At 35.4% G+C, this 22105-nt stretch overlaps 1 protein-coding gene across 4 annotated transcripts in view; it reads right to left on the bottom strand.

Annotated features, from left to right (window-relative positions):
• Positions 1–470: 470 nt before the first annotated feature.
• The window catches only part of SNX7 (sorting nexin 7), a 119885-nt gene continuing 98250 nt past the window's right edge, over positions 471–22105 (bottom strand). The window contains exon 8 of one of the 4 annotated variants that reach the window (XM_055402548.2): positions 471–3140. In XM_055402548.2, the coding sequence (XP_055258523.2) occupies positions 3063–3140 (78 nt within the window). In that variant the 3' untranslated portion in view covers positions 471–3062. The remainder of the gene's footprint in view (positions 3141–22105) is intronic. The other 3 variants (XM_088835510.1, XM_055402546.2, XM_055402547.2) reach the window with 3 other exon arrangements.

The following is a 22105-nucleotide window of genomic DNA, read 5'->3' as shown; positions in this document are numbered from 1 at the left end:
TCCAGGTCTCCCGCATTGTAGGCAGATGCTTTACCATCTGAGCCACCAGGGAAGTCCTCATCAACTCAGAGGACATGAGTCTGAACAAACTCTGGGGGATGGTAAAGGACAGGGAAGCCTGGCGTGCTTCAGTCCATAGAGTCGGACATGACTTAGAGAGTAAATAACAACAACACACTTGCACACACACACACACAAAATAGAATATTTCTGGCCATAAAAAAAGAACAAAGTACTGATCAATGCTACAACATGAATGAAATTTGAAAATATTATGTTAAATGATAGAAGCCAATCACTAAAAGAGAATCACATATTATATGATCCATTAACATGAAATATCTTGTACAAGTAAATCTATAAAGACAGAAGACAGATTAGACGTTCCTTAGGCCTGGAGAAATGGGGAGAGGGGCTATAGATATGAAGTGGTAACCAGATGCTTAGTGTTTCTTTTTGTGGTGAGATGATAAATTAGAAGCAAAGTAACTGTAAACAACAAAATGGCTCACGAATCACTACAGATTCACACCATGACATACTGTGAGGCCATTTAAAAAGTGCATAAGAGCTTTCCACAAGATATTGTGAAATGAGAAACAAAAGGCAAAATAGTATGCATAATATGACTTCGTTTTTATAAGACAAAGCTAAAAACTGCCTGTGAGGGAGTGTGTGTATGTGTGTGAAGTCTGTACAGGATACTGTTAAGTATAGAGCAACGTATGGAAGGATACACACAAGTCAACACATGTAACCTCTGTGGCCATGTGGTGTGTATGTGGGATGTCACTCATGGATAGAATGAGGGACAGAAGAGAGGAAAGATATGCAGAGCTAAAGGTTTATTGAGGTATAATTGATAAATAACATTAAGTTTAAAGTTACAACATAATGATCTATTTGTACACTGTAAAATGACAACACAATAAGATGAGTTAACACCCATTATCTCACATTTGCAACCAAAACGTGGATGAGAATTTTTAAGATCTACTTCTCCTGTCAACTTCAAATACACAATACAGTATTAACAACTGTCATGCTGTGCATTACATATGCATTACATCCCCAAGCCTTATTTATAATTGGAAGTGTGTACCTTCTGACCACTTTCACATAATTCCCCCACCCCTACTTCCCTCTGGCAGGTGTTCTAAGTTTTCTATGTTATTTAACAGGCTGTTAGTTGGAGATTATTACCTCTATTTGAGTTCTAGATTATTATCTCTGGATGGGGAAATGAAGTTTGGGGTGGCTAATGGTTTGCAAAACAATACAGTTGGAGTCATCCTGATAAATAGGAAGGCTTCTCAACCCAAATTTGTTTCAGATGTCAAGACCAGTGGTGGCATGAACACACAAACAGGTTATGAAATGAGTTATCACATAATGAGGCTTCCCCATTACAGTTATCACATAATGGGGCCAACAGGGCTGTCCTCTCTGAAAACGTCCTGAGACCTGGGAAAGGAGACTGGCTTGAGGTTTTTATGATAGTTAGAGATGAGTCCCTGTACACAGGGAGGAGGTTGAATGGTTTGAACTTCCTGTGAATGCTGAAAGAGGGAACATTCTTTTGGCTTTCTTAGCAGCTTGTTCAGACATGGGGCAGGAGAGGAAAAAGCAGGTGAAGCTTAAAAGCTGTCAGCAGCCGAACATGCCAAAATGAAGGCAGATTCTTTGCTACAAATGGTTTAAAAATTGCACACATCAGTATTTAAGAAAAAATGCTTAGTTTCCTATTTGTATAGGTGATTGTGTATCTCTTAATTTGTTGTTGTTCAGTTGCCCAGTCGTGTCCAACTCTTTGCAACCCCATGGACTGCAGTACACCAGGCCTCCCTGTCCCTCACCACTCACCAGCTCCCAAAGTATGCCCAAGTTCATGTCCATTCCCTTGGTGATGCCATCCAGCCATCTCATCCTCTGACACCCCCTTCTCCTTCTGACCTCAATCTTTCCAACATCAGGGACTTTTCAATGAGTCGGCTGTTCAAATCAGATGAACAAAATACTGGAGTTTCAGCTTCCTTGCTTTAGCTAAGATGATTTAAATGTCTAGTTTGTGTGTGTGAGACACTTATTTAAATGCTAATAACCAAATGATTAAAAATAATAAGCAAATTCTGGGATACAGTGAAGGACAGAGAAGCCTTGCAAGCTGCAGTCCCTGGGTTGCAAAGCGTCAGACATGAGTGACTGAACAACAACCCAAGGTACAAGTCATACGCGTAAGGTAATATGCATGACTAGATACCTCAAACTTTATTCCAAGTCTTGGGAAATATCTATTTCCAAAAATTAGCAAATGTTAGATAACTGATATATTCAATTTTTACACAGCTATAAAATGAATATAAAATCACTTTGTATGATAAATATTACTAGACTGTGAGCCTGGAGAATGAATTGAGGTGTAATGTGTCTTTATTCCTGTTACTGTAACTTGTGTCTTTATCCCTGTTACTGTAAGTCACCTGCACTTGTGACTTACAATAAATCAAAAGGGAGAACAAATTTGATAAACACCGTGTACATTAAAAACTAAAGCTAGATGTGAACTGCAAAGAGTATGTAAAAAAAAAAAATCCCCAAAACATAAAGTTACTGTGAACACACAATATACTTATTAATATACACTGGATTCATATTAGAATCTGCTTCAGAGCCTTAAGCTACTAACAGGAAAAGAACGCACAACAGTCAGTCATTTCATATTAAACTTTTTATTAAAACTGAGTCTTTACAATATATTTAAAATGACATGTTCCACAGACAAATATTTAAGAAAAAACTTTTTTATGTATAATTATTGGCATACAAATTTAAGAACATAGTTAAAACTAAGCTAAATATTTATATGTATGTATATGTTTGTATATATATATATATCCAAATTTATATCAATAATCTGGAACACCTGAATTTTAAGTTGTTGGTTTTCCAGACAGTGTGAAATACTTTTCATCCACTTGAGAAAGGATCCAGCCCATTGAGAAAGAATAACTTTGGTTAACAGAAATTATCTTCCAAAGATCACAAAGAGGTCTTCAATGAGATTACAATTTATCTTCAGAGGCTTCTTCCAAGTGGAGATCTGTCTGTGATGTAAGGAAGGATTCCCAGGTAGCAAGGCACTAAATAATGAAAACACACCATCAGGAGATCAACAGTAGTTCACTTTCACTGTTAGAAAAATTAGTAAATCCTTATATAACTGTTCCGATAGCAATGTGTCCAACTCCTCTTTCCCATCCGCTTGCCAGGATCCCTGTCATTTTTTACATATTTTAACTCTTAATGAGGGAAATTATTGCTAAGTAAGATGAAAAGATAAAGGTTACAAATTAGCATGGATTAGTTTGCTGAAATAATCTACTGTTTCCCCACTGTCAGGGCGAAAACAGATCTGAATTATAGAGGAAAAGATGAACCATTTGGATATGAGGCAGGCATTAAGCATCTAGACAGAGGAGTAGTGATACAAGCATGGCTTAATCAGATCTGAATCCTACTATATCACATAAGTTTGGGCAAGTTGATTAATCTCTGTTATAGTTTCTTCAGCTATAAATTAGGTTAATGATAATACCACAAAAGCAATCGTGAAAATTAAATTTACATAATCTGTACAAATCTCTATGCAGAATGCCTGGCTCAAAGTAAATATTAAAAAATCAGTAATTATTATATTATAATGGTCTACCAAGACTAAGTAGTAAGTGAAAGTGAAGTCGCTCAGTCATGTCCGACTCTTTGCGATCCAATGGACGGTAGCCTACCAGGTTCCATCGTCCATGAGATTTTCCAGGCAAGAATACTGGAGTGGGTTGCCATTTCCTTCTCCAGGAGATCTTCCTGATCCAGGGACTGAACCCAGGTCTCCCGCATTGTAGGCAGACGCTTTACTGTCTGAGACACCATTAATGTGTCCAGGAAATGAATCAAGGTGATCTAATTGAGCACTATAGAACAAAAGAGAATACATATTTTTTTTCTATGTGCACATAAAACATATACCAAAACTCACCATATTCCAGGTTATACAATAAGTCTCAGTACACTTAAAAAGATTAAATCATATGAGGTTTGTTCTCTGAGCATAGTGAAATTAACTTAGGAATCGGCAACTGAAAGGTATCTGAAAAATCCCCAAATATTTGAAATCTAAAGAAGATATAACAAGGTAATCTAGAAAGTATTTTATTTTAAACTGAATGAAAATGAAAACACAATAGATAACAAAATTTGGGGATGCCACCAAAGTAGTACATAAAGAGAAATTTATAGTTCTAAACACCTATATAAGAAAAAAAAAGGTCTTAAATGACTTCAATGTCCACCTTCAAAACTAAAAAAGAACAAATTATACCGAAAGTAAGCAGTAGAAGGAAAAAAACAGAAAAGATAGCAGTGTGAATCAATGAAAGAAGAATCACTGGATCTTTGAGATTAACAAAATTGATAAACTTTTAGCCAGATTGTTCATAAAAGAAGAGAGATGACATAAAGTACCAAATGTTAGGAATAAGAGAGGTGACATCAGTCTAAATTCTACTGGAGGAAAAGAAAATATTATTGAAAACTTTATACCTATACATTTGAGAACTTGAATAAAACCAGCGAAAAGACACACACTACCAAAATTACCAAAACTCACTCTAGAAAAAATAAATAATCCAAATAAATCTGAATTTTTTGTTAAATATCGTCCCATAAAGAATACTACAGGTATAAATGGCTTCCCTAGCAAATTGTATCAAAACTTTAACGAAGAATCACATTAATTGTACACAAACTTTCAGAGAACTGAAGAGAAGGGAAAGGTTCCCATCATACCAAAGATATTACAAGGGAAGAAATCTACAGATCACTACCCCTCATCAATACAGATGTAAAAATTCTAAACAAAATTTTAGCAAATCAAATGCAGAAATCTATAGAAAGAATTATACATCATGACCAAATAGAGTTTATCCCAAGAATGTAAGATTGGATTAATGTTCAAATTAATCAGTGTAACTGACTGTATTCAATGTAATATCATCTCAATTGACATGAAAAGACATCTGTCAAATTACAAATGTCCATTTCTTAGTTTAAAAAAAATTCTCAGCAAACTAGAAACAGATGGGAACTTCTACAACTTGAGAAGGAACATCTTCAAAATACTTACAGTTAACATCATGTGGACAAATGTATTAACTATTAACTGTTATTAGTATTTTATTTCTTTCGGATGCCAAGAAAAAAATTTAATTCAGCTTTATGGACACTTAAAAATCTCCACCAAATTTTGAACACAAAAAAGGAAATAAGAAATACCTAAATACATATAATGTTTAAAAATCTGTCCACAATGTATACAAAACTATGGAACTGAAGGGCTAATAGATAGTAGAATCACAGTTCACCTTTGTAAAAAGTCCTGTTTCCTGTGTGAAACTCATTTCTGGCCTCTTCTGCAAATTCATACATAATCTACTATCTGGTAACCCTGCAGGGTAGCCCAAAGCAATTACTGCTTTCAGGAGATATCATATCTTTTCGATAACTCTGCCAAACTATTACTTAAATAAACTTCTGAACATACTCAAGGCAAAACTCAATGGAAATGTGAGCAGTCTGCTCTATTTAGAATTCCTGTCAAATAGATCCAAACTGTACCAAAAATGGTATTAATCCTAATGTGAAGAAGCTTCTATCATTGTCATATTCTTCAACTATCCTAGTTTAATAAATGTCTAAGGGAGATCAGCCCTCCACGCTGATTATTGCTGTGAATTAATATTTCCATTTCTAAAGAAAATCCTCAGAAGGACAGTGAAATGTGGTAAAAGAAACACACTAGCTACTTAACCATTTCTTTATCATCCACCACATGAAAGGCAGAAAAACAATTTATGTATTTTGAAATATAGATTATAGAACACTAGCATAGAAAAACAAGTATCATGACAGCTGCTGAATATCTATATGAATACTCGGTGAGGCACCATTATGGTTGTTTATCACATATTGGGCTTCCCTTGTGGCTAAGCTAGTAAAGAATCCACCTGCCATTCAGGAGACGTAGATTCAGTCCCTGGGTTGGGAAGATCCCCTGGAGAAAGGAAAGGCTACCCACTACAGTATTCTGGCCTGGAGAATTCCATGGACTCTATAGTCCATGGGGTCGCAAAGAGTTGGACACGAATGAGAGACTTTCACACTTGACTATCACATATTACCTTCTCTAAACTTCACAGGGATGATTATGAATCTTATTTTACAGATGAGAAAGCTGAGGATCAGTGGTTAAATATGTTTGCGATATTACAAATCTGATAAGAGGTATAGCTGTTTAATAGAAAATGGAAAATAATTAATATCTTGAATGGCCACCAGAGTACATTTAATAAGTCACTGGGCCATCAAGATGAGATACCTTTCTTTTACACAATGTAAGAAGAACCATTTTGGAGGAGAAGAGGGTAAAAAAAAATGCATGACTGCAGGTGGATCAACTTTTAGGAAAGAGTATAAATGCAGGTTGAGTGTAGAAACTGATGCTTTACATGTCTTTTGGAAGTTTTAAGTATTTCCAGGTGTATGTATACTGTTTGAAGATGACTGAGTTAATAACATGCCAGGCAGAAAGTAAGTGTTCAATAAATGCCGAGAGAAGAGGGAAGGAATGTACTGAACTGCTGATGTCTGAATATTATTCAACTGACATTCTGGCTTCTGTTGATCACTAAATGTGTTAATGTTAAGTTTTGCCATAAAAACCTGATCCCCAATCAGGTGCTGACCAATCAGTTTTCTGGGTCTACAAAGCTGAGACATGGCCCTGAACTGTGTAACTCCTGATGCTACCAATCATCTTTTGGAATTTTGATACCAGATATTTTTACTAACTAAATATACTAATTGCCCCCTCCTGCCAATGTTTAATATTAACCTGTTAATATTGATATGTTGCATATATGTCCAGTCAATGCACGTAACTGTACTTTTAAATAATCAAAGATAACCTCTAACACTCTTTAAATCTCTTTATCTTTTATTTTGAGTATGAAAAACTAAGTGAAAACTCAAGAAATGGATTTTTTATACCATAAGCAATTGGGATAATTGAATGATAAAAAGAATCATCAAAGCAACAAAAATCTCAAAACCCACTGTGAGACTTGCTCATAACTGTAAATTATATGTATATTTTAAAGTATTTCTGTTATTTGGCTTATCACTATTTTCTATCAAGGAACTAATTCCCATTTTTTAATCATTATAATTAGTAAAGTAAGTTAACCAGTTGAGCTATTTCAAATCTTGAAAGATGATGCTGTGAAAGTGCTGCACTCAATATGCCAGCAAATTTGGAAAACTCAGCAGTGACCACAGGACTGGAAAAGGTCAGTCTTCATTCCAATCCCAAAGAAAGGCAATGCCAAAGAATGCTCAAACTACCGCACAATTGCACTCATCTCACACTCTAGTAAAGTCATGCACAAAATTCTCGAAGCCAGGCTTCAGAAATATGTGAACCATGAACTCCCAGATGTTCAAGCAGGTTTCAGAAAAGGCAGAGGCACCAGAGATCAAATTGCCAACATCTGCTGGATCATGGAGAAAGCAAGAGAGTTCCAGAAAAACATCTATTTCTGCTTCACTGACTATGCCAAAGCCTTTGACTGTGTGGATCACAATAAACTGTGGAAAATTCTGAAAGAGATGGGAATACCAGACCACCTGACTTGCCTCTTGAGAAACCTTTATGTAGGTCAGGAAGCAACAGTCAGAAATGGACATGGAACAACAGACTGGTTCCAAATAGGAAAAGGAGTATGTCAAGGTTGTATATTGTCACCCTGCTTATTTAATTTATATGCAGAGTACATCATGAGGAACGCTGGGCTGGAAAAAGCACAAGCTGGAATCAAGATTGCTGGGAGAAATATCAATAACCTCAGATATGCAGATGACACCACCCTTATGGCAGAAAGTGAAGAGGAACTCAAAAGCCTCTTGATGAAATTGAAAGAGGAGAGTGAAAAGGTTGGCTTGAAGCTAAACATTCAGAAAACAAAGATCATGGCATCTGGTCCCATCACTTCATGGGAAATAGATGGGGAAACAGTAGAAACAGTGTCAGACTTTATTTTTTGGGCTCCAAAATCACTGCGGATGCTGATTGCAGCCATGAAATTAAAGATGCTTACTCCTTGGAAGGAAAGTTATGACCAACCTTGATAGTATATTAAAAAGCAGAGACATTACTTTGCCAACCAAGGTCTGTCTAGTCAAGGCTATGGTTTTTCCAGTGGTCACGTATGGATGTGAGAGTCGGACTGTGAAGAAGGCTGATCACCGAAGAATTGATGCTTTTGAACTGTGGTGCTGAAGAAGACTCTTGAGAGTCCCTTGGATGGCAAGGAGATCCAACCAGTCCATTCTAAAGGAGATCAATCCTGGGTGTTCATTGGAGGGACTGATGCTAAAGCTGAAACTCCAATACTTTGGCCACCTCATGCGATGAGTTGACTCATTAGAAAAGACTCTGATGCTGGGAAGGATTGGGGGCGGGAGGATAAGGGGACGACAGAGAATGAGATGGCTGGATGGCATCACCGACTCGATAGACCTGAGTTTGAGTGAACTCCGGGAGTTGGTGATGGACAGGGAGGCCTGGCGTGCTATGATTCATGGGGTTGCAAAGAGTCGGACACAATTGAGCGACTGAACTGAACTGAACAATCAAAAATACCTAGTGTCACAGTTGACTTGACCTTTAATTGTACCCCTTAGCTCATCAATGGCAACCCACTCCAGTACTCTTGCCTGGAAAATTCCATGGATGGAGGAGCCTGGTAGGCTGCAGTCCATGGGGTCACTAGAAGTCGAATATAACTGAGCAACTTCACTTTTACTTTTCACTTTCATGAATTGGAGAAGAAAATGGCAACCCACTCCAGCGTTCTTGCCTGGAGAATCCCAGGGACGCGGGAGCCTGGTGGGCTACCATCTATGGGGTTGCACAGAGTTGGACACAACTGAAGCAACTTAGCAGCAGCAGCAGCCTTACCTCATTACAGTTTGATTATCATACTGTCATAGAGAATCAATAACAATTTCACATTTAGTTGAATAATGTGCATATTTTCTGTACATATTATTTTATTTGAACAATACTCTGACAAACTGAAGTAATTGCATCTTATAGGTAAGAAAACTGATCTATTGAGTCCAGTACTCTTTTCTATTGCCCTATTCTTCTCACTGCAGTAAAAGAAAGCCCATGAACATGTTGAACATGCTATTAGGCAAGATGTGGGGTGACTGGAAAGCAAGTTTATCACAGATCCTCACTAACTGAGAACCCAGTGCACAGTTTTTTTTATCTAGGTGGCTCCAGTTTGTAGCCAAAGACCAAAAACTGTAACTTCTCTTTGAAGGCATGACTGGGAAAGACTGTACTGTTAGGAAAGTAAGCCAGAACTAGGGCAAACAGACCCAAAAGGTAAATAAAAGCCCTTTCGTTCTGACACATGCTTAAACACTTCTCAAATAAACAGAATATGTAGAAAGCAAGTTTTAATTACAAAACTAGTCTTCAAAGTAAATCTCTTGCTACCTCAGTAAAAGCAGTGATGACATTTGGTCCTAAGAAAAGGTAAATGTCTCTTTAGCTCCCAAAAGTGACAGTGATTCACAAGTAGATGTGATTAAATTTTCTAAAGAATGAATGATAACAAAAATGGGGTTTCTGTTGTTATAATATAGCTTCCAATGAAAGCTTCCACATTTAAGAATCACTATTTTTTCAAAATGGTGGGATATAAAGAGGTTCTGTCCCACAGTCTAAAAACATTCAAGCGAATATTTTCACTTTTCTGGGCCTATTTACCCATTCACAGAAGAGGGGGCTTGAACCATGTGTGTGCATCAACTTTCATCCGAGAACCTAAAATGGCCAACACAAAAATAAACAAATGCAACCTAGTTATTAACTTAAAAGCTTTTTGCACAACAGAGGAAACCATAAACAAAATGAAACGACAACTTACAGAAGAATGGGAGAAAATATTTGCAAATGACGTGACCAACAAGGGACTACTCTCCAAAATACACAAACAGCTCATACAGCCTAATATAAAGGAAAAAATAGAAAAATGAGCAGAAGTTCTAAATAGACATTTCTCCAAAGAAGACATACAGATGGCCACATGAAAAGATACTCAACATTGCTAATTATCAGAGAAATGTAAATCGAAATTACAGTGAGGAGTGACTGAGCACACACACATCACCTCACACAGCTCAGAATGGCCATCATCAAAAAATCTAAAGCAATAAATGGTGGAAAGGGTGGGGAGAAATGGGAACCCTCCTACACTGTATAGCCACCATGGAAAACAGTATGGAAGTTCCTTAAAAAATTAAAAATAGAAGTACCATTCAGTTCAGTTTAGTCGCTCAGTCGTGTCCGACTCTTTGCAACCCCATGAATCACAGCACGCCAGGCCTCCCTGTCCATCACCAACTCCCGGAGTTCACTCAAACTCATGTCCACAGAGTCGGTGATGCCATCCAGCCATCTCATTCTCTGTCGTCCCCGTCTCCTCCCATCCCCAATTCTTCCTAGCATCAGACTCTTTTCCAGTGAGTCAACTCGACACATGAGGTGGCCAAAGTATTGGAGTTTCAGCTTTAGCATCAGTCCTTCCAATGAACACCCAGGACTGATCTCCTTTAGAATGGACCGGTTGGATCTCCTTGCAGTCCATATGATCCTACAATCCCACCTCTGGGCATAGATCCAGAGAAAATCATAGTTCAAATAGATACATGGGCTCCAATGTTCATTGCTGTACTACTTGGAAGAACTAAGGCACGGGAGCAACCTAAATGACCACTGATGAAAGAATAAGAGGTGGTATATATACAAATGGAATATTACTCAGCTAAAAATGAATGACATAATGCCATATGCAGCAACATAATGGAGCTAGAGATTATCATACAAAGTGAAGTAAGTCAGACAAAGACAAGTATCATATGACATTGCTTACATGTGGAATCTAAAAAAAAAAATACAAGTAAATTTATATACAAAACAGAAATAGACCCAAAGACATGGAAGACCAACTTATGGTTACCAAAAAGGAAAGCAGTGGGAAGGGAGGGCAAATTAGGAGTTTGGGAATAACATATATGCATTACTATGTATTTAATAGATAACCAGCAAGGACCTACTGTATAACCCAGGGAGCTATACTCAATATTCTGAAATAACCTATAAGGAAAAAGAATCTGGAAAAAACAGACATATATGTATGTACAAATGAGTCACATTTCTACCTGAAACTATCACAACACTGTAAATCAACTGTACTTAAAATTTTTTTAAATTGGCAAACTGTATCACATATCATTAATAAATATGCCTTGCTCTATTTGGCTTAACAGAGTGTGAAAAGGCATCAAATATAAAATTTTATCTCTCCCCTTAAGTATTTGATATTTATTAATTTTTGCCTTTAAGACTTTTCTTTCATCTTTATTTTATTTTGTACATATGTACATACATGTGTATATATATTTTAATACCAAATAAAATTTATGATGTGTATACTATTATTTTCAGCAGTTTACAGAAGAGGATACCGAGGCTCACTGAAATAATGAAAGGTGTCTGAACTTCAAGTCACAAGTTATGCCTATCCAAAGCCCATGTTCTCAGTCACCAGGTGATAGGGCCAACATAAAGTTTTATATCTCCATAGGTAATGCTATGACCCTGTTCTGGAACAGCTAGTGGAAAACCTAGTCTCAAGCAAATTATCTCAAGAATCAAATTAATAAAATATTATCTATATATCTCTGCTAATGAAGTAAAATAACCATAAATTTGCCTAAAACAATAACAATGATATCTACTAATATAAAATGTGATAAAAGCCAAACCTTACCATGTACTTTTTTTTAAGCCAGAAATGTCCCCATTAAGTCAAAAGTTGTGCTTCTAGTTTTCCTATTAATCCCAATGACATAATAACTGCATCTCTCTTAATAAATTAAAACTGAGAAATATGACTGAGCATCCTTTACATATTTTAATGCTATCTCAACTATCTTGGGCACAGATGACATCACATACATGTAAGGAAACACTGAGGCTCAAATATGTAAACATCTCCATCCTAGGCCAATATCATTGCAAAATAAATTACATTGTAAAAACTGTAGGCCATACCTAAAATGAGGGCAATGGGCTCTGTAATATTTTAGTAACTGCTTTTCTAATCACCTAGACCTAAGATCCAAATAGTAATGAAAACTTTTAGGAGCTGCATATTTAAACATTTTCCTGAAATATATTTCAATCTAGAAAAAAATTAGAGATGACGTTATAAAAGGAAATCAACCTCTATTATTTTGCAATGGCTCAAAATTATTCAATACATTTCATTTTTGGAAAAATCTAAATTCAGAATAAACTGCTAATTTATAACTTGAGAAATATCAGTAACTTCAAAATGACAAGATTTGCATTTTTTCTAAAATTAGTTTTACATATTTCTCAAGAATATAAGTAGTAAGTTTGCATTTGTAAATACTGCAAATACTTAAATGATTGCAACAGTTAACACAAAAAAACTCATTAGCTACAAACGCCATCTTGTGGTCCTTTTAAAAATTATTTTGTAGTTTGTAGATCTCTAACTCAAGATCTTCTAAAGATAGAAAGAGCCTTCCATTCTGTTCCGTTCCGTGGCTCAGTTGTGTCCGACTCTTTGCGACCCCATGGACTGTAGCCTACCAGGCTTCTCCGTCCACGGGATTCTCCAGGCAAGAATACTGGAGTGGGTTACCGTTTCCTTCTCCAGGGGATCTTCCAGACCCAGGGATCGAACCCGGGACTCCCGCATTGGAGGCGAACGCTTTAACCTCTGAGCCACATCTAAGAAAGAACCTTAGATACAACCAATTCCATTTCTCTCATTTTTACATGCGGAAAAGTTGGGGCTCCAAAGATCTAATACACTGGAAATCGTTATAGAGAGAATACAAGAGCCAAAATTTTCATATTCTCAACTCGTAAGATATCATCATTTTTTTTTTAACTAGTAACAAGCCAATTAATGAAGTTTGTCCAGTTTAGTACCAGACACTTCAAACACTGAGCTGATCTTGTTTATCATACATGAAAATACAATAAACTAAAAGAAGAATACATTTACTTTTGGATAACTGGAAAATTATCAAGGCACAGCTATGATAAAGCACATTATTCTAAAGCGCTTCATATAGTTTCTAATTTTATTCTTCTAAAAACTTGTGAGGGATATGTGTGGATAGGGGCAGGGGCAGAGGAAGACCATTGGTTCCACCTTTTGACAGATTAGAAAGCTAGGCTTAGAGAAGAAAAGACCAAGGTTTTATATTTAGTGGCAGGTATCCTGATATCCAAGTTTAATTTGCTTCATTAGGAAATCTACCTTCTTTCTTCAAAGTGTTACAACACGCAGTGTGTGCATGTGTGTTTTAGGTCATTTCTTCCTTTTCTTTACAGGAACTATTATATCGGTCCATAGCATATAATCTGTCCTTTATGAAACACAGTGAGATGTAAATTCTTGATTCAGAATCTAGATAATTTTAGAAATGATTTCATTATAAAATGTAATCACCTATTTAAATATTTGATTAACTTAAGTACAGAAAAACTCATCTAATTCAAAGGTTGGGAAAAGACAGACTGTCAATGCTAAGGAATAACTGTCACTTTTACACCTAAATTCAACTTCGCTTGTATAAATAATTGAGAAATAACTATATCTCAGAATATAAGAGATTAATGAAAATGTTTTAAACTAAGTTTTTAAGAAAGCAGAAACCTACAAAACAACAAAAACTTTAAAACTTACGTGAACTATAATAAAAAATGTTCATAGTTATTTGGAAACATGAACTATAGCTTTGGAATATGCAACTCAGAATAGAACTCATCACTTAATAAATAAAACAACACAGTTACATGATACTTTTGAATTCTAAAAATGATAAATACTTCATTTTTAAAGTTTCCTTAGAAGTATATAAAAATCAGACCTTGGTGCCTTTAAACTGAATTCTATAATTATAATACTTGAATATTAGCTACATTATAAATTTTTAAATGAGAAAAAACACTACCTATATTAATTTGAAGAGATGAACAAACTTCTGGAAAACAAAAGGAACTTTAGAGCAGTGCTTCTCAAACTATCTGTGGTGAAGAACACGTCCCCTTTCGGCTAAGAACCATTAGTGATCCTACTGAGTTGACTAGTGCGCACTTCATGCCACAAGAAATCATCACAAAAGATGGACAATACCCCAACTGGCCTATACTTGATTCAACAAAAGAAGTCTAATAATCACCTGGACATCATGACAATGTCTAATCGCCCTAGAATATTTAAATTGGCTATATTCTATTTCTGAATTTATCATGTTATAAATCTGTAATAAGCAATTTATGAATTAGGCATTAGTCCACACTTTAAGAAGAAATGCTAACCAAGTCAAAGTTACGTCTTAGATTCATAAACCATATAAGAACATGTACTAAATCACTTTAGTCGTGTCTGACCCTTTGTGACCCCACGGTCTGAAGCCCTCCAGGTGCCTCTTTCCATGGGATTCTCCAAGCAAGAATACTGGAGTGGGCTGCTGTGCCTTCCTCCAGGGGATCTTCCCAACATAGGGACTGAACCCCTGTCTCTTATGTCTTCTGCATTGGCAACTGGGTTCTTTATAACTAGCGCTACCTGGGAAGCCCATATAAGTACCTAAAAACTTCTAAGAACTTCTTTAGTAAACATGCCTGTTTAGTTCAAACTTATTTGACTACAGAATCTATCTTTTCTATCAAGATAAACACCCATTAACATTACAAAAACTAATTTCCTATAAAATGCATAGAGAAATTCTAGTTTAAACAGAATTGCCAATGTACATTATTCAACAACTGCTTTAAAATTCCCAGTGGCAGAGAACTAATTTATTTGCAATGCAATTTAACATAGAGAATTATAACACATAGGATATAATTCTTTTTTTGTGAATTCAAATTATTTGACTTCCAAACGTTAGTTCTAGATAAGCTTTCTTTAAAAAATTTCATTGGCGTATAGTTGCTCAGAACTATGTAGTTTTTCCAGTAGTCATGTACAGATATGAGAGTTGGACCATAAAGAAGGCTGAATGCCAAAGAATTGATGCTTTTGAACTGTGGTATTGAAGAAGACTTTTGAGAGTCCCTTGGACCGCAAGGTCAAACCAATAAATCCTAAAGGAAATAAACCCTGAATACTCATTGGAAGGACTGATGCTGAAGATGAAGCTCCAGTCCACCTGATGCGAAGAGCCAACTCATTGGAAAAGACCTTTATGCCAGGAAAGACTGAGGACAAGAAGAGAAGGGAGTGACAGAGGATGAGATGGTTGGATGCCATCACCGATTCAATGGACATGCGTCTGAGCAAACTCCGGGAGATGGTGAAGAACAGGGAAGCCTGGCATGTTGCAGTCCGTGGGGTTGAAAAGAGTTGGACACGATTGAGCAACTGAAAAACAACATAGTTGCTCAGCAGGTAAAGAATATGCTTGCAATGCAGGAGATGCAGGAGACAGGGGATGTGGTTTCAGTTCCTGAGTCAGGAAGATCCCTCAGAGAATATAATGGCAACCTACTCTAGCATTCTTGCCTGGAAAATCCCATGAACAGAGGAACCTGGCAGGCTACAGTCCAAAGGGTCACAAAGAGTAGGACATGACTGAGTGACTAAGCACTAAAATTGCTCTACAATGTTGTTGTTAGTCTCTAACGGACAGCAAGACGAATCAGCTATACATACACATTTATCCCCTCTATTTTTCTTTTGGATTTCCTTTCCTTTTAGGTTACCACAGAGCATGGAGTCGAGTTTCCTGTGCTATAAAGTAGGTTCTCATTAGTAATATATTTTATGCACAATATTAATAGTGTATACATATCAGTCTCAATCTCCCAATTCATCCCACCTAGATAAGCTCTCTGAAGCAACAACAAAACATGTACTCCTTCCATGACTGCCCTCCAAATACCTTTCTTCTTTTTCAATTCCTTTGAAAAAGATGCATCTTGAAGACCACTATCACCATTACCACCTTATTCTGAATACATCATAGTTTGTCAGTATTACTCCCAAATGCATCATCTGGACTGAATTCAGCATTCTGAAAAGCTACTGAAAAATGGAGATCATCATTGTTATAATTTTTTAAAGTGTCTTCTAACATAATAAGACCTCATGAATCTTATAAAACTTCAATTTTGAAAGAAGCAAATTTCAATATGGTGCCCAAGACAAAGACCTAGTAAATTAAATGACTTAAACTTGACAAACTATACTATCATTCTACATGCTGAAAATAATCTTTTTGCAAAGTATTTTTGGCTTGAGTATAAAGATTCCTTGGTGCTAGGGTGAGGGGTGGGGGGAACTAGTTAGAAGTAGATTTACAACTTGGAATATGAAAGGACTTTGTCATCAATGTAGAGGATAACATTGACCTTATTTGCTATTGGAGAGAGGAATTCCTTTGAATCACTGAAAAGCTGTATCAAATTATTGAGGTGAAACTTTAAAAAGGTAGTTGGCTACAACTGAGCATTTTTTTTTTTAAGCCAAGTGGAACTGAAATTTACTCTGTCAAGAGTTCATAGCTACTAAACATCTTCAGATGGTTTTACAATAAAGGTTTTAATGAACATTAGAAGTCTTACATTTTTATCAGTTTCTTAAGTATTTTCTAGACAATAGTTCCATAAATATTTCAGACATGAATTCGATAAATGACTTCCATGAACAAATAAATCTGAGATTTTAAACAAAGATGAACACAGTTTTTTCCTAAGGAGTTTCTTAGGAACTTTAATGTGCTAAGACCCATTGCAACCTTCAATAAAATGAAACAGCATAACTTAAGAGGAAGGCACTTGGCTATGAAGTTGTCATATCCAATGACAGCGAAAGTAAAATAAATGGGAGCAAATGATTGTGTGATCAAATATGTCCTCAAATAAAACAATTAGAGACTGAAAAACTCAAAAACTATTCCTCCAGCATTTGTACTAGTCGATTTTAAAAATTTATAAAATGTCTTTAATGTAGCATTCCCTCAGCTCAGTTTATAATTTCACCTCTTCACTCATCCAAGATTCCTGGTACAATCTATCAAGCTGAGAAGGCAGCTTCCCAGCCTCTGTGGTTGGTATTCTCCATGGATGCTTCTCCCACAAGCAATCAACTGATAACAGAGGACCATAACAGCATCCCATGAACAGCCCAAGCAAGAGTTTATTGAATATTTTGTTTCTATAAGCAGTGGTGAAGCCTCTCATCTGAGAGTAAGAACAAAAAGTTTTAAAGTCTTAGGATGCACAAGGTTATTTCCTCTCTGCTTCCCTTGTTTTAAGCATTATTATTAAGTACCTTTAGATTCTATTTCAAATAGGGATTGCTTACCAAAAAAAAAAAAAAAAGATTTTGATAGCATAAATGGTAAAAAGGACAAGGTTAATCATGAAATAATCAATAGTGTTGGTCTCTTTACTAAAAAATAGTACAAAGGGAAAAGCACCTAGGCATTTAATGGAGCATTATGGCATTAAGAAGATGAAAACTTGGTGTTTTGATGAAGATGACTATCCCTAAATGAACTGGATGGTCCCTAAACGTGTGATGTACTATAGCCTGAAGTTGTTAATCTTGACATCAGGCTTCTAATGAGTACCTTCCAGTGAGTAAAAAAGTCAATAACGTGGACAAAAGAATGTAATGAATTGGAAATTCTAACTGGCACAAAAATGGTCAGGTTGAGTAAACCTCTCAAGCTGGTAGCATGTTTACTTTTCAGGAAATCTATCCTACCGATTAACAGAAATCTACTGAATTCACTAGGGTATATAATGTAGTTCTGAAACATTCTCCCAACGGTTCCAAATAGAGACTGTTATTTTCTGAAGGGTTGTTTTACCACCATCAGGAAATCTGTCTTCCTGAGTTCTAGAGATTAGGTAAGGTTCCAGTTTAAGTAAATGTTATGAGGCATGATTGTAAAAAGAGAAGTACCCTGATATGGATTCCAAAATCCCTGTCCTAGATAACACTGAATTATTCTAGCTCTTTGTTCTTATGATTTTCAAAAGGAGCTGAGACACACGTTAACCTTAAAGAAAGTATCTATTTACTCCATTTCATCTTAAGAGACTGTCAATATAAAAATATAATTAAAATTGCTCAACATTAAGAGCAACTATTATGCCTCTCTCCCAACATTTAAAAAAGGAAAACTAAGAAACTACAGGTCATTCTTTGTGACCAAAATGATACTAAACAACTAAAGTTGAGTAAACCTTCAATCACTTCCATCCTTCTCTCTACAAGAAAGACATAGTACTGATGCTGAAATTAAACTTTTTTTTGCAATTTTTCAAATCATTTTACTAAATTTTAGGGAATATGACTAGATGGCCGGGATTTCCTTCCTTTCTTTTTCTTTGATTCCCAGATTTTCAAAATAGTACTTTGTCATCAAATTTCTGTCTTGTTACATAACAGCTCCTCTTTGTTGGATGGAGCTAAATCTTGGGAAGGTTATTCTCCCTCGCTGCTCCTTTCAATTAATGTAGATGAACAGCAAGTCCATAATTTATCTGAGACCCAATTTTTTAAAAAATAATGAAATATCAGACAGATACATAAATTCCACTCATCAGAATCTTCTTAGCTGGAAGTTTTATTATCATTATCAACATAGATTAACCTCTTAAAGTCACAATGTTTGGAAGAAATGTTTACTTGGATCACAGTGTTTTAAATAGTCATGAACATTTTAAAAAATGTTCCGAAGTAGGTAGCACACCACTGAATGTAAAACAAAAAAATCTTTTGCTACAATTTATTTTACTATTCCCCAATATAACAAGGAATATATTTCTAAATAAAAACAACTATACCTGAAAACTTCTAGGAGATTCAATGCTTATCTGTTACTTACTTTGTAAAAGAACTTCTATGATGTGTATTTTTAAAATTTCCTCTGCTTTTTGAATGGTCTATATATAGCTGGACTTGGATTTTAGGGAAGCATTAGTTGTGTTATTGATTTGGCTAGATTGTGAACTCTTGAAATGATTTTTTTCTTCTCTTATCTCAGAGAAAACATCCTATACTAGATGCTTTTCTGCTTCCAAGATACCCACGTAGATATAAATATTTTTATTATTCAATAATGACAGAATCCTTCTAATAAGTCAGTTTATTACTATTCAACTAAACTAATTCAAATACTCTTCCATTAAAAAAGTAATATATTGTAAAGCTGTAGCAATCAAATGAAAAATACATATACTTATTATTCTTCCCTAAGGGGAAGATTTAAGTTTGAATTTGAATGCTGCTTAGCATAGGGTTTTGATGTTAATAGACTCTAAAAGAATGATTTTACATGAGGCAACTAGCATTCTTAAATAAGACTGATAGCATTTGAAATGAAGTGACCTCTATCTTGGTTATTTCTTGAATATCTTATCAAGGAAGATCTTATGTCTAATGTTCATAATTATTTTAAATAGTACAGTTTATGAGAGCATAAAAATTTATATAAGTGTTCAATTATTAGTAGTTATCTTCACTAAGATATATGAACATTATGTACTATATAAAGTTCAAGTTATACAGAAAAATGTTTAAACAAATGAAAAATATATAACTTAAAATAATACATATCCACTGTAGTCATCATGATACAAATAAGTAATCATGTTTTTATGTTGACATATTTGGAAATGCAGAAATTTTAAAAAATTTGATCTGCATAGAGCAAATTATTTTTCTATAAATGCATTCAATATACCCCTCTCTAGGAGATAAGGTTATGGGTATTCTTTATTTCCTCTTTATATATTTGTGTACTTTTGTTGTTTTTGTACGTGTATTAATTCTAAAACCAGAAAATGAGGCCAAAAGACTTCCATATATTAACTCTAAAATAAACTATGCAAAGAAATAAATTTTACTACTTCAAGTATTATATTCAGTTAACTACAAATGATTTTATTTGGCAATAATTAACACTATGTGATCTTTTCATGATTATAATATTAAAATTAAACTTTAAAGAGCATATTACTTCATTTTATTATATGTACCAAGAATTCCTTCCTTTTAAATTTCTTCACCATCATAATTATCAGCATCAGCATCATCAACAACAATAAAAACATACTATCTTGTACCTTGCGTTGTTTTTTATTCACTAAGTTATGTCTGACTCTTGCAACTCCATGGACTGTAGCCTGCCAGGCTTCTCTGTCCATGGGATTTCCCAGGCAAGAATACTGGAGTGGATTGCCATTTCCTTCTCCACAGGATCTTCCCAACACAGGAATTGAACCTGCATTTCCTGCACTGCAGGCGGATTTTTACCACTGAGCCACTTGGGCAGTCTTATTTTGTACCTATCACCGACTCGATGGACATGAGTTTGAGTGAACTCCGGGAGTTGGTGATGGACAGGGAGGCCTGGTGTGCTGTGATTCATGGGGTCGCAAAGAGTCGGACACGACTGAGCGACTGAACTGAACTGAAACAACAATTAGAAAATGTCTGTGCACTTTATTCAACATGTAACAGTTTATAGTTTTAGCAACCCTTCACGTTTTAGTAATAAATAACTTTCTTTGGTTATTTGGATACTAATATACTTTGAAATTATTCACCTATGGTTAATGGGATTTTTGGTTTTATTGCTTTGTTCTTATTTTTTCAAAAAAGATTCAAGTTTATTCTTAGGTACTGGTCTGGTGGCTCAGAGGTTAAAGCATCTGCCTCCAATGCGGGAGACCCGGGTTCGATTCCTGGGTCAGGAAGATCCCCTGGAGAAGGAAACGGTAACCCACTCCAGTATTCTTGCCTGGAGAATCCCATGGACGGAGAAGCCTGGTAGGCTACAGTCCACGGGGTCGCAAAGAGTCGGACACAACTGAGCAACGGAACGGACTGGTCATATGGAACACAATTGGGAGTAGCTTCATTTTACCTATTCAGAGTTTATTTCAGATCCTTGTTTTATATTTGAGGTCAACTGTCTCTAAGTAAATTCACATATTTAAGTACAATATTTCAGTTAGACAATAATGGGCCTTTGATACAGACTTAACTCATATTTACAAACTGATTTTCCTCTGTCATTTTAATAGTTAAATTTTAAGTTATAAACAAGTTGTGACCATTTCACTTCATAAAAGTCCAAAGACAAATGTTTATACCCTATTTTTTCTATCACACTAGGAGCAAATCCATTTGTTGTTTTTTTTTACAAATGTTGATGAAAAAAGTATTTCCATAATAACGTGATTAAATTAAAAAGGAACTGGAAATATTCTGCAACATTTTACTTCCTTATATATGTGACATATTCTGAAGTTAACAGATAACAGCAGACTGTTGCTGTTTCAGGCCATACAGCCTGTGTGTTAATTAGGAAGCCTTGATTATATAAGGGCTTCAATTTCCGATTATGCCTGGAATGATGTGCCAAATCAGTTAAAAGTTATTCACTCAGGAAAAAACTCAATAAATAACTTGAGCTGTAGAGACCTTAAGAAGTTATAATAAAGAAAACCAATGATTCCTCCAAACATCTCCATCTAAAATGCCACACACTTCATATAATTTTAGTAAGATTTAGAAATATAATTCACTTGGAGGAAAGAGTTAAAAATATAGATATAAACTGCTGTGAGGGATGAAATTTGCAATATGGCACAGTGATGCTAATTTAACTATTTCTAAGAAGATAGTATTTTGTATAAACTGAGTGCAATCTATGAGAATAAAAAAAAAATATGCATTTATGTGAAAGGTACAGTCAAAATCCGAACATTTCAGTGGAAGTTCAATGGAACTACTATGAACATTTTCTCTTAAGAAAATTAAAAATCCAAACTTAGAACTAAGTTTTGCAGACATTATCATTGAGAAGACAACACAGTATGAGTGTTTGTCACATGATTTTTATAACC

This window comes from Moschus berezovskii, chromosome 4 (genome assembly GCF_049115385.1).
Source record: "Moschus berezovskii isolate FMDL1 chromosome 4, NW_MosBer_1.0, whole genome shotgun sequence".
Taxonomy (NCBI): Eukaryota; Metazoa; Chordata; class Mammalia; order Artiodactyla; family Moschidae; genus Moschus; species Moschus berezovskii.
Note: the sequence above shows the minus strand (reverse complement) of the source record. Positions and strands in the feature narration are given on the sequence as shown.